This window comes from Papio anubis, chromosome 5 (genome assembly GCF_008728515.1).
Source record: "Papio anubis isolate 15944 chromosome 5, Panubis1.0, whole genome shotgun sequence".
Classification (NCBI taxonomy): domain Eukaryota; kingdom Metazoa; phylum Chordata; class Mammalia; order Primates; family Cercopithecidae; genus Papio; species Papio anubis.
In genome coordinates, this window is record NC_044980.1 from 170,178,303 (window position 1) to 170,196,791 (window position 18,489).

Sequence of the window (18,489 nt, forward strand, 5' to 3'; positions counted from 1 at the left end):
GCCTCCTGAGTAGCTGGGATTACAGGCATGCCCCACCACATTCAGCTAATTTTTGTATTTTTACCAGAGACGTCGTTTCTCCATGTCAGCCAGAGTGGTCTCAAACTCCTGACCTCAAGTGATCTGCCCGCCTTGGCCTCCCAAAGTGCTGGGATTACAGGCGTGATCCACCACGCCCATCCTAACTACCCTTCTCTAACCTCTAAGCCAGGCCAGACCAGTGGCGTCCCTCATGTCTGTGGGCACCAGGCCTGGCACATGGGGTCCCGCCTATACCTCCTCCACTAACCATGAGCCTGCCACGTCCGCATCACGAGGACCACCAAGATGGCCAGTCCAAGAAATCCCTCTTACTCTCCACCCTGCCACGTGACTCAAGTTCTACCCCTCCGGGTGCACAGGGGAACGGCACACAAGACACAGCTGGGTACAGGTTTATTGTGGCACTGGAGGTGAAAGGGGGCCGGTGTGGCCAGCACCAGTGTGCTGTGGTGGTGGAGGGAGTGGGATGGGAGGATAAGGCGGGTGGGGCAGGGCCGGGGAACCCCAGGCTCGGGCCAGGAGCCAGGGTTAAGGTAACCATTGCCAGCCCTACCCAGAAATGCCGGGCCATGGCTCCGGGGCCGCCGCGGCAGCTGTGGGCAGGAGGGGCTCACACGTGGGAGAAGGCATGGCTCTTGCAGAGGGGCCTGTCCTTCTTGGAGTAGAAGGTCTTTCCTTCCAGGTTGATCTGACATATCTAAGGACAGCAAAGGCCCAGTCACATGGGGTTGGGGGCAGCAGTAGAGGCCCCTTCCCAGCTTCTCCTGCATCCCCCAGGCAACGAACAGAGGGCTGGTGGACTTGGGGCTGAGGCCAAGGCTCGGGGCTCTCACCGCACAGACGAAGCAGGTGTCATGCCAGCTGAAGCCCAGCGCCTCCAGGAAGCGGTCCCCAGCGTCGATCTTGAAGTCACAGCCATGGCATTTCGTGCCAAACATCTTCTCATAGTCTGAGGATGGGAGCAGAGAGGAAGGGGACCTGGATTCATGCCTGCCCCATGCACCATCCCTCCTCACCCTCATTGGCCAGCAGGTACCTCGCTCGCAGTAGGGCACGCCCTCCTCCATGTAGAAGGCCCTGTTCCGGATGGGCGTCTTGCAGGCGGCACAGGTGAAGCAGTGCACGTGCCAGGTCATCTTCAGGGCATGCATGATCTCCTGGAAGGAGGTGCCAGTCACTCGGCAGGCTCAGGCCCCTCCCGCCCTCCCCTGGGTCACGGGAACACAGGGCAGCTGGCCGCGGGGCCTGTTCCTTCTCATAGTAAACACTACATCTAACCGTTCAGGACTCCCATGCCTCCATCTCCAACTCCAAGGTCTCTGAGTGGACGTCCACTGCGCCTTCAGACCTGCCATGTCCAGTACTCAGTTCCTGATCCCCTCACCCCAAACCTCTCCTCCCACAGGCATCCCCGTAACACGGATGGCAACTCCATTCTCCCGTTTGCTGCAGCCAAACACACCCTCCTCCCACACCCCACACCAGGTCCCCCAGGAAATCCAGTGGGGCCCACCCCCAAGGCACATCCAGATGCTGAGTGCTGCTCACAGCCTCCCTGATGCGAGGTGAGCCACAGCGATCTGGCCCCTGGGATCACACACAACTGGCCTACAGCTCCTCCCTCTGATCCCAGCTGCCGCAGCAGGCCCCTGCAACCCCTGCAACCCGAGACAGGCTGTATCCCCCTGCAGGAAACCCCTTACCGCTTCCCATTTCTCCCAGCAAGAACCAAGCCCCATGCAGACGCTGGAGGCCAGCAGGTCTGACCTCGTTCCCACCCGTCTCCCCCACTGCTCTCCTTTGCGTTCTCACCTTGCCTCCACACACTGGCCTCTTGCCTGAAATTGGCACACCCGGCACGCTCCTGTCCTGGGCTTGACACTGGCTGTCCCCTCTGCCTGGACTGCTCTGCCCCAGATATCTCAAGGCTCACCCCTCAACCCCTTCAAGTTTCCGCTCGAATGCAGTCTTCTCCACGAGGTCCCACCCTGACCACACGAGTAGCAGCCAGCTGCCTTCCCTACACCACGCCCAAGCGCTTCTCGCTCTACTCTTTCCTGTCTTCCATAATGTGATCTAACATTACTTCCAGGCAATCTACTTATTGCGCTTATTGCTTACTGTCTGCCTCTCCCCTCTTCTTCCAGCCAAAACGTAAGGCCCAGAAGGGCATGAAGCATCAACTGTTTTGTTAGCTGATCTAGCCCCACAGTGCCTGGCCCTTTGTGGGTGAGTTGACTGGGCTCCGCAGGAGGTGGGAGGGGCCAGAGGCACAAGGTGCTGAGCTCTCCCTGGGCTGGGCTGTTCGCTAGGAGCCTCAGGGCCAGCCAGGGCCAGCAGTATTCACCTCCGGAGCAGGCAGAGGGCAGCATGGGGCCTCAAGGCGGCATGAGGGTCCGAGATCTGTGGGTTTGGCCAGACCTTGACCTTCTCAAGTCTTGGTTTCTTCCCTTGTGAACTGGGAAGCTAATCCCAGCCTTGTGAGGCTGTTATGAGGATGGCCCTGAGTTTAAATCCAGGGATCCCAGATCCAATCCCTGCAAGGGTCAAGTGGGGACTGTGTCATACGGAGGAGCACCTCTTCTGGCAATGGTGCTACTGGTTCATTCAGGAATGCCTGCCTGGCTCAGGCTGAAATCTAGGTGTTCAAGTGAAATCTGCTGGGCACAGTGGTTCACGTCTGTAATCCCAGTGCTTTGGGAGGTCAGGGTAGGAGGATTGCTCGAGGCCAGGAGTTCAAGACCAGCCTGGGCAACATAGCAAAACCTCATCTCTATAAAAATATTTAAAAATCTGCTGAGCATGCTGGTGGGCATCTCTAGTCCTAGCTATTTGGGAGGTTGAGGTGGGAGGATCCTCTGAGCCCAGGAGATCAAGGCTGCAGTGAGCAGTGATCATGCCACTGTACTACAGCCTGGGCAACAGAGCAAGACCCTATTGTTATACATAAAGAAATAAAAAGCAGGAGATTTCACTTTCACTCTGCCTCCCAAGTAGCTGGGACCACAGGTGCACACCACCACACTTGGCTAATTTTCTAATTTTTTTTTTTTGTAGAAACAGGGGTCCATACTGGTCTTGAACTCCTGGGCTCAAGCAATCCTCCCACCTTGGCATCCCAAAGTGCTGGGATTACAGGCATGAGCCACTGCATCAGGCAAATCTTCTGATTTTAAATTGTTGGCTACTGATTTTAAAATGAAACAGTGGAGGCCAAACAAGATGTTACGTGTGGGTGACACGTAGCTTTCAGATGGCGCATTTCTGCCCTCCACAACACCTGTACCCCATCTTACATCTACCTTGCAACTGTGCTGGCCCTAGCACAGTGCCACCCTTCTCTTTAGTGAGGCCCAGAGAAAGCAACTATATCCCCTGCTCACACAGCCAATAGATCACAGAAACAGATTTTGTGCCCGTGTCTGGCTGGCTCTTCTCACTGTCTGGTGTTGCTTGTTGTATAGGAGCAGACAAGGTCACAGTGAAGGAACTTGGGAATAGACAGGGCTCTACCAGGGGTGTGGGCTGGTAGGGCGGGAGCCGAAGGCTGGGAGGCAGATTTCTCTTTCTTTTTTTTTCTTTTCAGACAGAGTCTCGCTCTGTCGCCCAGGCTGGAGTGCAGTGGTGCAATCTTGGCTCACTGCAAGCTCCGCCTCCCGGGTTCACATCATTCTCCTGCCTCAGCCTCCGAGTAGCTGGGACTACAGGCGCCCGCCAGCAAGCCTGGCTAATTTTTTGTATTTTTAGTAGAGACGGGGTTTCACCGTGTTAGCCAGGATGGTCTCGATCTCCTGACCTCGTGATCCACCCGCCTCGGCCTCCCAAAGTGCTGGGATGACAGGCATGAGCCACCGCACCCAGCCATTCTCCCCTTCTTGCCTACTGATGGAACCCCCAATTTTGCTGGATACATGGGTAACTAAAATAAAGACCGTATTTCCCAGCCTCCCTTGCCACTGGGTGTGGTCATGTGACTGAGTTCTGACTAATGGGACGGAAGCAAAGGGTCAGGTGGCAGCATCCTCTAAGGATGGACTCCATGGAGCTCTGTCCCCTTTCCTCCCCTTCCAACTTCCTGCTGGCTGGGAGGTGGGCATTTTGGCAGAGGCTGAAGTATCTTTCTCTATGAGTGGTAAGTAAGCAGGTGCTGTGAACAGTCAAGCAACAAGGCGGAGCCTGGGTCCACCAGACCAGTCCCAGACCACCCACCCCTAGATGTTTTTAGGCGAAGAATAATCTACCATTATTTTGAGTTTCCCACTGCTTGTGGTCAAGGTAAAACCTCACTGATATGAACATCACTATCACAGAGCCCTCTGGCTACCCCTGGCTCTGGATCCAGAAATAAGGAGGAAGCATGAGACAGAGCAGCTTCAGCATGTAAAGCTGGCCCTTCTACCGTTTCACTACGGCAGGGAGAGCCCAAAGTGGGAGTCATGAGGGCCCAGAGCTTCTCCTGGCTTGGTCCTCATGCTCTTTGCAGCCTTGGGCGGCTTCTGAGCAGGAACATGGTCATTTGTTAAGAGCATCCTGACTAATGCAGGGTGAGGCCAGTACAGCAGCCTATATAGGCTGATAAGGACCCGGAGGGCTCACTCGGGAAGACCCCCAGCCTGAGGGTTGCCCAGCAGCCCTCCTTCCCACTGACAGGCTTGGGCCCGCCTCCCCACCAGCCAGCCCTACTCACGCCTGTAATCTTCTTCTTGCATTTGGCACAGCTGGGTGCGTAGCGCACGTCATAGCATGGCGGGCAGAAGATGGCGCCCTTCTCCTCGAAGAAGCCGCCCTCTTCCAGGACCTTCCCACACTGGCTACAAACAAACTCCTCGGGGTGGTACGCGTGGCCCAGCGCCACCAGGTAGCGGCCCCTGCCAGGAGGCGAGGGCAGTGAGAGGGAGCGCATGCAGAGGAGGTGGAGGTCTTGGTCCCCTTCAGGTTGACTGACCACCCACCGGGAAGCCTCGGGAGGGAGGAGTTCATTCTCCCCATTTTCCACATAGGGTAGAAGACAGGCTTGGGAAGTGACCATGACAGCCATGAAGCTTGCAGAGCCAGCCCGTCACACTGAACTGCTGGTGACAGGAGAGGCAGTTTTAGAGCAGGGAGGACCCCGGGAGGAAGGGCTGACAACTGGAGCCTCATGAAAGCTGAGGAGCCCCTGGGCAAACCCTGGGGCCATCCTATCCTGCTGGCCTGCCTGATCTACCTGGCAAGAGCTGATAGAGTTGGTTGGGCACGGTGGCTCACACCTGTAATCCCAGCACTTTGGGAGGCTGAGGCAGGCCTGAGATCACCTGAGGTCAGGAGTTCGAGACCAGTCTGGCCAACATGGTGAAACCCCGTCTCTACTGAAAATACAAAATTAGCCAGGCGTGGTGGCCTGCGCCTGTAATCCCAGCTACTCAGGAGGCTGAGGCAGGAGAATCTCTTGAACCCGGGAGGCAGAGGTTGCAGTGAGCCGAGATCGTGCCACTGCATGCCAACCTGGGCAACAGAGTGAGACTCCATCTCAAAAAAAAGGAAAAGAAAAAAAGGGCGACAGAGTCAGGAGCAGGCCAGGGCTGAGGACTAGGAAGGCTCTAGAATCCAGCATGCTGATGCTGGGGGGTGTTTGATGCTGCTTGGCCCCACGGGGCAGTGCACAGAGGGAGGGGCTCTAGGCCTGTATGCTCTGAGAGCAGAGAGAGACAGAGAGCAGGAGGTGGGGACAGAGGCACTGGGAAGGGGCAGGCCCCTCTTGGCCCAGAGAGCAGCAAAGGTAGGGGTGCAGCTTCAGCCTATGGTTGGCCCTTTGGCCGTTTCGCCAGGGCAGATGCTGCTAGCAAGTGTTGTGGGTAGGCTGGGGTAGGTAGCGTGGGATTAAGAATCTGAGGACCCAGCTCAGGTCCCGACTCCTACTCCAGCTGGGAACTGAATCCTTATTCCCCCCAGTCGCAGCTGAGGCAAGATGGGTGGGCAGACAGGTGGGGTTGGGCTGCAGGATGGGAAAGCCAGGGTTGGACGGGAACAGGACACCCACCGGATGACCTTGTGGCACTGGTGACACACAGGAGTCTTGCCGTTGTTGCTGCCCCCTCCTGGTACCCCTCCGGCAGCTGCCTGCACGATGGAGGTGCGGTTCTGCAGCGGCGTGGGCGTGGCCGGCTGGCTGTGCCGGGTCAGCACTGTGCTCGTTTTGTCCGGGGCATACCGCTCGGCAAACGCAGGGTCCACAGCCCAGGGCGGGCGGCTGGTGGGACTAGGGGTGGTAGGGCCTGCCGGGGCCGGGGAAAGTGGCTCTAAAGGGGTGCCCACGGACCCCAAAGGACAGGGGGTGGAGCCCCAGGCAGCTGAGAGAAGCCCGCCACCCCCGTGCCCTGGAGGCTGCCCACCCTTGCCCAGGCCCGAGCCCACTCCCTCTCACCAGGCCAGGGCTCCTGGGGTGTAGATGAGGCTGGGGCTGGGGCTTCTGTCCTGGGCACCTGGCTGCAAGATCTGCCATTCAAGGCCCTGCATGGCTGAGCTTCCTGGCATGGCCCCACCCCCCAACCTGGGTCCTGCTGGCCCCACGGGAGATGCCTGGGGGCATGGAAACTGCTGAGCTGGACTCCAGGTCCCACTGGGGTAGGGATGGGAAGGGCAGCTTCTCATAGCAACGTCCAGGTAGCTGGTATGTTGTCTATAGCTGGGAGATGGAGCAAGGCTCCCGCTTCTGAGGCAGCTCTTGGGGCTCCCCTCATGCCAGGAAGCCATCTGTGATGGCAGGGCAGGGCCCCTTTGCCAGGTACCCCCTTCCCACTGAAAACGAGGACGGCAGGGCCCAAACTGAGTCCAAACCACGAAACACCCCCACACCCCAAATGCAAACCAGGTGCACAAAGATAGAAAACAGAGGCAGAGCAAGCAGGGCTGAGAATGTTTATTTCCAGGCCCAAGGCAGCACAGACCTGGCAGACAGCAGTACCACAGGGCAAAGAGGGAAGGCAGTGTCAGATGAACCCAGTTGTGCGGCCAGGGCCAGGGCAGCAGGAGGCTCAGGCCAGGGGCAGGAAAGTGGGGGGTGAGGTAGGCAGAAGCTGGAGGCACTAAGGGGGTGCCCTGGGCAGGAGGAACAGAAAGAGGGAGGCAGAGAGGGCAGCCGGCTGGAGAGGGCCGGGCTACGACTGCACGTTGAGCACGTGGGCAGAGCGCTGGTGGTGCCAGTCCCGGAGGCGGGTGTAGCGTGGGCTCTGCAGCTCCAGGACATACTTTTCCCTGAGGGGCAGAGAGAGAGGGAGGAAGAAGTGGAAGGAAGGAGAGATGGAAGGGAGGCAGGGAGGGAGGAGGGAAGGAAGGAGGGAGGGAAAGAAGGAAGGAATGAAGGAAGGAAGGAGGGAGGGAAGAAAGGAAGGAGAATGGAGAGCCCCAGCTGGGAGCCTCAGGAGTAGACATAGGGCAGTAGCTGGAATGGAAGAGGCAGGAGGTGGGAGAGGGACTCATGCCCATCCCTGTACCTTGATTTTTTCAGGTGCTCCTCATCCGGGTCTTGCACTGAGAGGGCAGAGGCAGGCATTGACCAAGAGAGACAGAGGGTCAGGGCTCACGCCTGGGCTGGGGGCCAGGAGAGTACCCCCTGCCCTGGGCTGGCACTTACTGAACTCGGTGCCTGTGAGGTGGGCAAGGATGCGAAAGGAACGCGACTGGCCTGTCCCTGGCCGTGGCCGCCAGTCCTCTGTGTTCTCCATCAGCCGCTGCTTGCTGGCGTCTGGGACCAGCGGTCGGAGCGGCTGTCTGTGGGGAGGGTGTGGCTCAGAACCCCACACTGGGGGTGGGCAGTGGGGGCAGCCCCTCCCAGGATTTGGTGTATGTGGGTTTGGGTTACAGTGATGGGAGGGAGTGGGTAAGGGTGAGGCCAGGAGCCCTGCTGGGCGGGTGGGTGAGAGGACAGGAGGGCAAAGTGGAGAGGAGGGCAGCCAGGGTGGGGAGGGGCCGCCGCCCAGAGTGCCAAAAGGAAGAAGAGAGGGACAGGCAGAGGGGGCTCACTGACTTGTCAGGGGTCTGCACCTGTGAAGGAAATAAGACAGATAGACAGATAAAGGGACAAAGGGACAGACACAGGAGAGGAAGAAAGATGGGGAGGGGTCAGAACAGCCGGGGACAAGGCGGCACTGAGTGTCTGGGGCTCAGCTGGCCCGACACCACAACCCAACCCCCAGCCGCCAGCGGAGGGCGCGGCCTCATTCAGAGACCCCTCCCCAGGGCGGTGCCCTGCAAGGCGCCACAGCCTCGGGAGGGGCCCTGTGCCTGCAGCCCCACCCCGGCCGCCAGGGGTCGCTGCCGCACGGTTCCGCCAGGCTGGGGCGCAGCACACACTGAGCAGCAGCGGGCAGCGGGCGTGGGGCCACAGGGGGCCTGATAGCGTGGGCGTGGGCGGGCAGGGGCCGACGTACCCATTCTGCTGCAGGGCGCTGTCAGCGGGCGGGGGCGCCCCGAAGGGCCGGGCCGTCTTGTTGAGGGAGACGCTGGGTGCAAAGGTGTACCGCGGGGGGTCCGCGGCGGGGACGGAGGCCTGGGCAGAGACAGAGCCGGGCAAGGCGGGCGGGCGGGGTAGGGTGGTGACCTGGGTGGGAGTGGGGCGCCTGCGCGAGAGGACAGCGGCAGCTCCAGCCCCCCACCCCCACCCCCCAAATCTGTCTGGAGGCTAAGGGGAGAGGACAACAGGTTTCAAGGGGCCCATTTGGGAGTGCTGATCTCAGTCCACGCAGGACCGAGGGCTGACCCAGTGCGGGCGAGCACGCAGCGCCGATGGCAGGAGGCAGGCAGGCGGACAGACAGGCGGACATGCGTGGTGCCAGGACCGTGCGGCAGCCCCTGGCTCAACTCCAGGGCCCTAGACCCGCCTTAGCTCGTTTCCGCCCTCCACTTCCGGCCAGGGATTGGGGTACCAAGAATGTGCCAGGAGGGCGAGCAGGCCCGGCCGTCCAAGCCCACACCGCCCGCGCCCAGATGTCTCGGCCTGCCTCCTACCTTCTGTGGTTTGCTCTGAACTGGCTGGGCCCTGGAGAAGAAGGAAAGCATGACAGCGGGCTGGGCCCGCGGGGATCCCCTCTGCCAGCGCCCACGCACCCATGCATGCCCACCTGCACCCATGCATGCCCACCCGCATACCTGCTGAGGCCCAGGCTGAGGCGCTCCCCGCAGGCCCGGATCTTATTCTGAGCTTCGATGTGTGTGAGGCTCCCTGCGTTCTCGCCATCGATGCTCAGCACCCAGTCACCGACGGCCACTCCGGCCTGCGCCGCTTTGCCTCCAGGAGTGAGCTATGGAGAGAGAAGCAGTGACTGAGGCCCTGGCTCCTGCTGACCCAAGCCAGGTTGATGGTGGTAACCCTGCCCCACCCAAAGCTGCCCCACTTCCAGAACCCAGAGAGCTCTTATTCAACAGAGTTCTAGGCAGCTGCTGGACACTAAAGCAACCCAGGTGGTGGCACTCACCCGAGCTTCACAATTTCCCCAGTCACACTGCTTATTTATTCACCACCACGACCCTCCCCCACAGTCCAGAAATTGCTATGATGTCCACAAACAGCCAGGCTCAGGCTAAAGCCCAAGTTTTTCAGGAGGACCATTGCCTTTTGAGGCTCCTGCTGGCTTCCTGCCCAGGCTGCTCCACCTACCACATATGCCGTCTGACCCATGCAGGGGGCAGCTTCCTCCCTGAAACCACCCGGGGCTCTTACGGACCTCTTACCCCCCAGCACCCTGTGAGGGGCCATCTGTAGTGGTCTCCTAGGACCCTCTGAGCGCCAGAACAGGCCCTGTTATCTTCCGGTTCCCTGTGAACACTGCCTGAATGGGGCCTAAGGTGACAGCCGGGGCTTCACAGGCCATACATGGGTGTCACGCCCAAGCCCTCAACTGCCAACTTTCTCCAACCCCAATCCTTCAGGCTATTGAGCTGGGAGTCCCTGGTTCCTGTGGCAATGAGAGGAGACAGTAGGCTGGGAGAAACGGCTGCCACCAGGATGAGCTGAGACCATCAGGAATGACTTCAAGGACGATGTGAGCCTCGGTAAAGGAGAATGGGGTGTGCTGCCTAGCGGGTGAGTTTACTTATGATGGCTTTGAATGCCAGAAGGAACTAGGACTTGGCTTTGAGGGTAGAGGAGCCACTGGCAGTTTTAATGTCTGGGATGGGGTATCTCCCAGGCCCTGAGAGGGGTGACCCTGATAATCCCCTTCCAGGCCTCGAGGCCAGCCCCAGCAACACAGGCGGGGCAGCTTGACTGGGTCTGAGCCCAAGGGGCCACCCAGCCATCTGGCAAGAGGCCTGGTACTGCAGTAAGTAGGCTTTTGTGAGGCAGTGCTGGAAGACAATTTCACTGGGTGGGGGGGATCTGGGGGGTCCAGGCTGCCAGAGGCCCCAGGAGGCTCCTCAGGTGGGCCAGTGCACAGACTGAGCTGAGACAAGGAAAAGGGAGGCAAGAGGTTTCAGAGAGATGTCAGAGGGCAAGGCAGCCAGACACAGAGCCTGACAGCACTAGGAAAAGAAAGGCGAGCTGGGCTCAACATGATTTCTTGCTTGCATGGGAGGTCAGAAGGCTAAGAGAGCTCAGTGGCCCCTTCCTCACTCGCTAAATAAGAACAGTTGCTTCCGTTTATTGAGCACCAAGTATGCTACATATTGACACTGAATCTTCCAACAACCCTGTGGAGTAATCAGGGATTTTACCCATTTTACACTTGAAAATGTACACAGAGGCCGGGCGCGGTGGCTCACGCCTGTAATCCCAGCTCTTTGGGAGGCCGAGGTGGGTGGATCACCAGGTCAGGAGATCAAGACCATCCTGGCTAATACGGTGAAACCCTGTCTCTACTAAAAATACAAAAAATCAGCCGGGCATGGTGGTGGGCGCCTGTAGTCCCAGCTGCTCGGGAGGCTGAGGCAGGAGAATGGCGTGAATCCGGGAGGCAGAGCTTGCAGTGAGCCGAGATGGCGCCACTGCACTCCAGCCTGGTCGACGGAGCAAGACTCCATCAAAAAAAGAAAAAAGAAAAAAAGAAAATATACACAGAGAGGTTAAACAACTTGCCTCAAGTCACCCAGCTAGTAAGAGGCAGGGCCAGGAAGTGTCCCTGACCCTAAGGCACTGTGGGCCACCTCTGCTGAGCATGGGGGCCCAACCGAGGGGCCAGCCCACCTGGAGACACCCTGAGCCCCTCCCTCACCTTTAGTTCAATCCAACTAAATCAACCCCTTATACGGTATGTGGGGAAGTGACACCCCAGAGGGGAAGTGACTTACTCAAGGTCATGGTGAGTCAGTAGAAGGGAAACCTGGCCCAGCCACTCCCTGCCCACAGGGCTGGCTCCTGGGAGGTGTGGGCTGAGCCCGAGATGGAGGTCTTGGGGTGCACAGGAGCAGCTAGCTGGCTCCTGGAGAGGGGGTAGGGGGCGGGGACGGCTTCCCTTCCCAGAGTGAGGAGGGCAGAAAGCACAGATGATGAGGAGCGTTCAGAGCACGGAGAGGGCGGCAGGAGAGCAGGAGACAGCGCTGGGTGGGTGGCTGGAGAGAGGCAGGGAGGGGCTCAGGCCAGGAGCAGGGTAAGGCCAGAGAAACCAAGGAGGGAAAAAGCCAGGGGGCTGGACCCTGCATGAGGTGGGGGTGAGTCAGCCTGAGCAGCCCAACCCCCCAGTCCCAGACGTTACCTCATCTCCCAGGCCTGGGCCCACGGCCAGCCCTCACCCCTCCCACCTCCCTCCATCCTGGGGTCAGGGGAGGGGGAGGGGGCTGGCCTAACTCAGAAAAGCCCACCTCACCCACCCATATGGGCCCAGGTCCAACTCCAGGGCTGGGATCAGCTAGTGGCCCCACCCACATGCCAGGGATGCTGACCAGGGAGCTGGAGCTGGGAGTGCCCCCAACAGGCCATATCTGAAAGTCATCTCCATCAGGGAAGAAACTGAGGTTCAGGGTCCCCAGACACATTGGGCCAGCACTTTCCCAAGGGGCAGGACGCCGGGTAGGTTTTCAGAGCTGTGTGAGGACTGTGTAGGAGCATGTGTGTGGTAGGGCGACCACTGCCCTCACTACCCTGCTGGCGGGACAGGTTCCCGGAGAACACCGTGGAAGGACCCCTGGGAAGAGCCTACCCTAACCCCCATGCCCAACTCCTACAGACAGACTCCACCTTGACGCCCTCCTCAGGCCACAACCCTCTGGGCCCTTCCAGGCTGGGCTTGCCCTGGGCTTCCTGACAACAGCTGCCTGCCCACCCATCGCCTGGGTGGGCCTCTCTGGGCAGGCGGATATAGGGGCAGGAAGTCCCCACCCCCTGCTGACCCCCAGGCCAGTCAGAGATGCCAGCCCACAGGCTGGCCTCACCCACTCTGTGCAGGCAATTTGTTGTGTCTCACAACTGAACCATAGAGCTGGAGCTGCAGCCTGATGACCAGCTGAGGGGCCCAGCAGTGGGGTTCAGGGGGCCAGGCCTAGGCCAGCCCTTTTCAGCTTTGCAGACTGCAGCCACTGTTGGCCATCCCAGCGTGGGGCCGCATTCTTGGGCTTATAAGGCAATCCCCCTGCTACAGGGAGGAGCCAGCCTCCTGCTCCACCCCCACCAGGGCAGGCTCTTGGAAGCTGAAGTTAAGCCCCTAGAGAGGAGCCCTGTCCTGCACTTCTGCTTGGGGTCAAAGGCCACCACATCCTGAATGGGAATGGTGGATGCAGGTCCTTACATAGGCTGGGGAGAGACCCCTTCTACCCACAAAAAATGCACACCATCCCGTGCTTCAATTCCAATCCCTGCTTCAACATGGACTCGATGAGCGAGCCCCTCCACCTCTTCATGAGTTCTTCTCTCATCTGGAAAAACAGGATGAGGGCTGCTATTCCCTGGGCAGAAGTGTGTCTGAAGTGAAATCCTACAGTCACAGTGCCCTGCCTGGGGCCTGGCTCCAAGCATTGCCACCTCAAGTGTAGGTATCTCCTGGAAATGTCAGGCTCCCATCCTGCACAATGATCCTCCCTCCCGCCCTCAGAAGTGGCCACAGGAGCTTGGGAGAACAGCATCGGGTACAGTGCAGGACTGCGGAAGCCTGGGTGCTCCCTCCCAGTATCCACCTCATTGGGAGTCATTGCAGCGGGCAGGTACCACTACATCTCGGACCTGGACATCTCCTGGCCTGCTGGCCCCGACCAGCTCCTGTTAGGACTCCCCCCATCACCCTCTGGACACCTGAGCACCCAAAGACCGCTGGGGGAGCCCCCTCCCCAAACCTAGGCTCACCCGGGAAATGGAGAGGGGCACATTGAAGTCCTTGCCCCCTTGCAGCCGGAAGCCCCAAGGTGCTGGCCCCTCCAGCACTACCTTGAAGGAATCCATGATGCCGGCTCCTGAGAGGAGAGGAGAGAAGAGGTGAGTGGCCAGCATGGTGGGCGGGCAGGCAGGCAGGCCGGCCCAACTCAAGATACCAGGCTTGGACAGGGGCCAGGCAGGCACGGGCAGCCCCTGAGCACACGCAAGCCATAGTAGGCAGGTATTTTGTCAGGCTGGGCTGGGCTGCTGGCGGACCTCACTTTGGAAAGACAGGAACAGCCTCCCTCCCCTTGGGACTGGAACTGTGAGGGGTGCCTGAATCCAGGATGGAGGTTCTTTTCAACCAGGGGTGGGCTGAGGGACTAAACTGGCGCGGCCTCCCCGCAAGCCAGCCTGGAGCCTCGGGCGGCCGGGTGAGTCAGGGGCCGGCTCTCCTCTCCCCCGCCCCCAGGTCCCGGCAGGCAGGCCGCGGCTGGAGCCTGCTCGGACTATATAAGGCGTGTAAGCTGACACTGTGCGGAGAGCCAGCGCAGGGAGCACACGGGGGCTTGGGACACGAGGGGGAGGGGAGGGAGGCGGCTGCAGCGGATCCTCCCAGCCATTCCGGGACCAGTCGAGGCTGCTGGGAGCCAGGGCGGGACCCCTGGGTGCTGAAGAAGGGGAAGGCGGGAGTGGGGTGCGGCCCCTGTGGAGACAGGTGGGGGCTGGGACCCTAAAGCAGAGCTTGGAGGGGGATCCTTCCCGGAGCCCAATGGGGATGGTGCCTCCCACACAGAACTGCTCCCACACCGACGTGACTCAGTTTCCCCCTAGTCCCCCGTCCGGGCCCCATGCATTAGACTGGCCCCGGCCGCAGGAAGCAGCGCAGGCGCCAATCGGCCCCGCCGCAGCCGGCTTCGCGGCAGGAAGGCGGGGGCGGGGGCGGGGGCGGAGGCAGGGGCAAGGGCCCGCGGGAGGAAGCACAGCCTGGACCGCGACCCCCAGTGCCCTTTGTGGTCCTCAGCAGGCCCCAGGCGCCCGCCTGGTCCAGCCCAAGACGCCCCGCGCGGTCGTCGATACCTGCTCGGCCCCGCCAGTGCGCTGCTCGGCGTCGGGCTCCAGGGAGCCGCGTTGGGATCGGCCGCCAGTGTTCTGACCCCGCCCCCGCAGTCACCCTCCACTTTGAGCGCGCGGAAGGGGGCGGGGCACAAGGCCACGCCCTCGTCGTGACCACGCCCACTAGACGATCTCCGTTGGTGGAAAGCACCACCCAGCTCTTCCGTCCCGCCCAATCACCACGTCCCGTCGGGCTGCGAGCTGAGAGGCCTCCCCGACCCGGGCCCTGCAGTGGGGCGGAGTCGGGGCGGGGCCGGGGCTGCGGGTCGCCTCATTAGGGAGGAGCTGCCTGGCCCAGTCCCTCGCTCCGCCCGCTGGCGGAGGGAGGGGAAAGCGGACCTGCAAAGCAGACCGACCTGGGCCCTAGTCGTCTCTGAACCTTAGTTTGCTACTCCGAAAAATGGGACGATCATACTCGCCTCGCAGGGCTGCTGCGAGGGTCGGTATCGTAGGTGCAACCATCGGGGGCTGCAGGATTTCTAAATCAGAGGGCCTGGGAGGAGATAAGGTGGGGAAGTTGAGGGGGACAGGGGCGTTTAAAGCTTGATTTGCGCAACGCTCTACCGAAGGCAGGAACACAGGGCAGGAGCGGACGCCAGGGGTCCCTGGCCTTCAGGCCTTGCCCTCGCTCGCATCCCTACAACCCCGACCCGACCCGCACACCGTCGGAAGCGCCGCGTCCCGCTCCACCTTGGCCAGAGCGGACTGCGCCCCGTGGGAGGCGTCCTCAGAGTCCCGGCCCCGCGTTCAGTCCGGGCACTAGGGCCCGCGGCGCGGACACTGAGAGTATGCGGGTGTCGGGGTGAGGGAAGGGGCGTCCACCCTCCACTCGCTTGGTGGTCCCGGCCGGTCAGCTCCTCCTAGGACATGGTTGCTGCAGTTCTCCCCTCTCCATCCACAGTCATCACACCCACCCTCTTCTGCATAAAACGCTGTGAGAGTTCTCATCGTTAAAGACCTTCTCTTGACCCCACATCCCTCTCCAACTACTAGCCTTTAATTCTGCTCTTGAGAGTAAAATTCCTCCAGGGAGTTGTCTGTTTATCGCGTCTCCACTTGCTTTCCTTCAGTTATCTCTTGAAGCCATGCCAGGCAGGCTCTTGTCCGCACCGGTCCCCTGAGATCTTTCTTCTCAAGGTCACCTGTGACCTGGAGGCCATCGGGCCATGGAATCCGTGGTGGTTCAGTTTCATCCTGCCCTTCCTAGGGGCAGCATGGGTCCGGGTGGATTCTCGTCCCCCGAAACACCCTTTTTCCCTGACTTCACAGCTTCTCCCTGCCCCACTGGCCCCTCCTGCCCATCCTCCTCTGCCTCTGGCTTTGGCCGTCTGATGCCATCTCTCTTTATTCTCACCCCCTAAGACCCCGTACCGTCCTGTGGCTTTCAGTACCACCTGTATGCCAAGGCATCTCATGTTTCATGGCCAGCCTGACCTCTCCCCAGGAACTCCAGACTCCATTATCCAAAACGCTGCCTAGATGTTTACTACATCAGGGTCCCCAACCCCCTGTTTGTAGCCTGTTAGGAACTGGGCTGCACAGCAGGTGAGCAGCGGCAAGCCAGAGAAGCTGAGTGTAGCAGCAGCATTAGATTCCGATAGGAGCGTGAACCCTATTGTGAACTGTGCATGCGAGGGATCGAGGTTGCTCGTTCCTTATGAGAATCTAATAATAAATGGGCCGGGTGCGGTGGTTCATGCCTGTACCTGTAATCCCAGCACTTTGGGAGGCTGAGGTGGGGGAGGATCACTTGAGGTCAGGAGTTGGAGACCATCCTGGCCAACATGGTGCAACCCCGTCTCTACTAAAAATACAAAAATTAGCTGGGCGTGGTGACACATGCATATAATCCCAGCTACTCAGGAGGCTGAGGCAGGAGAATCACTTGAACCGGGGAGGCAGAGGTTGTAGTGAGCCAAGATGGCTCCACTGCACTCCAGCATGGGTGACAGAGCGAGACTCCATCTCAAAAAAAAAAAAAAAAAAAAGAATCTAATGATAAATGTACTGCACTTGAACCCTCCTGAAGCCACCCCCACCTGCCCCCAGTCCGTGGAAAAATTGTCTTCCGTGAAAGCAGTCCCTTCTGCCAAAAAGGTTGGGGAGCCACTGTGCTAGGTATCTCAGGCCATCATGGCCCACCTGTCCCACCTTGTGCCTTTCCCACCTCCCTAACTCATTCCTGACTTCAACAAGTGCCACCAACATTCATCCAGCTGGTTCAGCAGAAACGGTGAAGTTATCCTTCCTTTCTCTTCTGTCCTCCCCCAGATTCTGCAAATTCCACCTTCAGCATGTTCACATCTAACTGCTGCTTCCACCATTGTCCCAGCCACTGCCATCTTGTGCCTGTGCCCCTGTAACAGTCTCCTAACGGGTATCCCTGCTTTCACCCTTGCCCCTTCCAGAGTCTTCATGAAGCAGCCAAAGTGATATTTTTAAAGCCAGAATCACACCACCGTGTCACTCTCAGCTTTTAGCATTCCAGTGAGATCATATTGCACTCAAAATAAAACTAAAGTCCTTAAGACCTACAGAACACGAATAAACTGCGTCTGACTCCTACCACTCGCTCCCTCCACTCCAGCCACCCTGGCCTCCTCACTCACATTTCCCCCAGCAGGCCAAGCATATTCCTGCCTCAGGGCCTGTCCACTTGCCAGTTCCCCTGCTTGAAACACTTCTTTTTTTTTTTTTTCTTTTTTTGAGACGGAGTCTCACTCTGTCATCCAGGCTGGAGTGCAGTGGTGTGATCTTGGCTTGTTGCAACCTCCGCCTGCCGGGTTCAAGTGATTCTTCTGCCTCTGCCTCCCGAGTAGCTGGGATTATAGGCATGAACCACCATTCCGGGATAATTTTTATATGTTTAGTACAGATGGGGTTTCTCCATGTTGGTCAGGCTGCTCTCAAACTCCTGACCACCAGTGATCCATCTGCCTTGGCCTCCCAAAGTGCTGGGATTACAGGCGTGAGCCACGGTGCCCGGCCCTTGAAACACTTCTCCAGGTATCTCAGCAACAGGCTTCCAGCTTTTTTTAGGTCTCTGCTCAGATGTTGCCTCCTCCCAGGGCCTTCCCTGATCACATCTGAAACAGCAACCCCCTGATGCCTCACCCGCATTGCACACTAGGCCCTCCCTCTGCTTTATTTTTCCCCATAGCATCTCCATCATCTGACATTCCGTATGAAGTGTTTGTTTACCTAGGAATCCCATAGCACCCGAGACATCTGGATGTGGAAGAGGCATCTCCAGAGTGCATGTGTGGAGGGAGCTGGGGGAATGGGGACTCTCTGCGGTGCTCTTTCCAGGGTGTGCTCTTTGTTAGGACAATGAAGACACACAGCTTATGTGTCTTGTCTAACATTTCCCCAGGGCCTACACACAGTGGATGTGAATGAACACACGAAGAAAGGAAGGATTGACAAAGTGAAACAGCAAATGAGCAAAGGAAGAGGTGGCAGCCTGGGGGTCCTGGCAGTCCTCCAGCAGAGAGGACCCCTGGCTCCCATTCCTTGGGCTGGTGGAAAGCACAGGTCTGTGTCCCGGACTGCCCGGGAGCCTCCCAGCACAGGCAGCCCCTGGGTCGCAACTGGACCTGGACAGGGACACAGCGCCCTCTGGTGGCCAAGACTCCTGAGGCTCCAGGCCCAGGCCTCTAGAGTCCTGGTGGTTTCCAAGGACTTTCCCACAGTCCCCTTGGAATACCACAGAAATCCCTATGAAACAAAGCAGCTCAGATTTGTACTGAAGGAAAGGATGCCATGCTGGGCACCCAGAGTCGGTTCTAGCCATGCCCTTGACTCTCTGGGTGACCTTCAGTGTGCCCTGGGATTTGTTGAGCTGCCAAGGACTGGGCTTGGGTTTGCCACTGTAGGGAGTGGGGGGTGCCTGCAGCAACACCTTGACTGCTCGCCTCTTGGGCTCAGCTTGCTAAGGCCTTACCCATCAGGAAGTGCTTGCATGAATGAGTAAGCTGAAATCTTCCTCCCCATGGCTCTAGCATCCCTCCAGGCTTTGCGTTGTGTCCACACACATGCTGGAAGAACACCAGTCTCCATTCCCCCAACCCCCTTTC

The 18,489-nt window shown here is 59.3% G+C and overlaps 1 protein-coding gene across 12 annotated transcripts; it reads right to left on the reverse strand.

The window, feature by feature from the left end:
• Nucleotides 1-418: 418 nt before the first annotated feature.
• Nucleotides 419-14,509, reverse strand: PDLIM7 (PDZ and LIM domain 7). 12 transcript variants are annotated; one of them, XM_031666625.1, is made up of 14 exons: nucleotides 14,378-14,509; nucleotides 13,289-13,395; nucleotides 9,169-9,320; nucleotides 9,028-9,058; nucleotides 8,451-8,569; nucleotides 8,044-8,064; nucleotides 7,655-7,791; nucleotides 7,515-7,551; nucleotides 6,446-6,516; nucleotides 6,062-6,296; nucleotides 4,730-4,910; nucleotides 1,079-1,199; nucleotides 876-991; nucleotides 419-739 (listed from the first exon to the last, which is right to left on the reverse strand). In XM_031666625.1, the coding sequence occupies exons 2-14, from the start codon at nucleotides 13,382-13,384 to the stop codon at nucleotides 653-655; spliced, it is 1,404 nt and encodes a 467-aa protein (XP_031522485.1). In that variant the 5' UTR covers nucleotides 13,385-13,395; nucleotides 14,378-14,509; the 3' UTR covers nucleotides 419-652. The 12 variants fall into 12 exon arrangements, with proteins under 12 accessions (XP_031522485.1, XP_031522488.1, XP_031522486.1 ...); XM_031666626.1 differs by having other exon boundaries at nucleotides 421-739; nucleotides 6,446-6,507; XM_031666628.1 differs by lacking the exon at nucleotides 8,044-8,064 and having other exon boundaries at nucleotides 6,446-6,507.
• Nucleotides 14,510-18,489: the final 3,980 nt, after the last annotated feature.

Excerpts from the sequence above, each read along its gene's own strand:
- PDLIM7 (XM_031666625.1), bottom strand. The coding sequence starts at position 13,384 with ATGGATTCCTTCAAGGTAGTGCTGGAGGGGCCAGCACCTTGGGGCTTC. Across the intron at positions 8,570-9,027 it reads TTCAGAGCAAACCACAGAAG|GCCTCCGTCCCCGCCGCGGA; the intron begins GTAGGAGGCAGG and ends GTCTCTGCCCAG. Across the intron at positions 6,517-7,514 it reads GAGCACCTGAAAAAATCAAG|ATCTTGCAGCCAGGTGCCCA; the intron begins GTACAGGGATGG and ends CTTGAATGGCAG.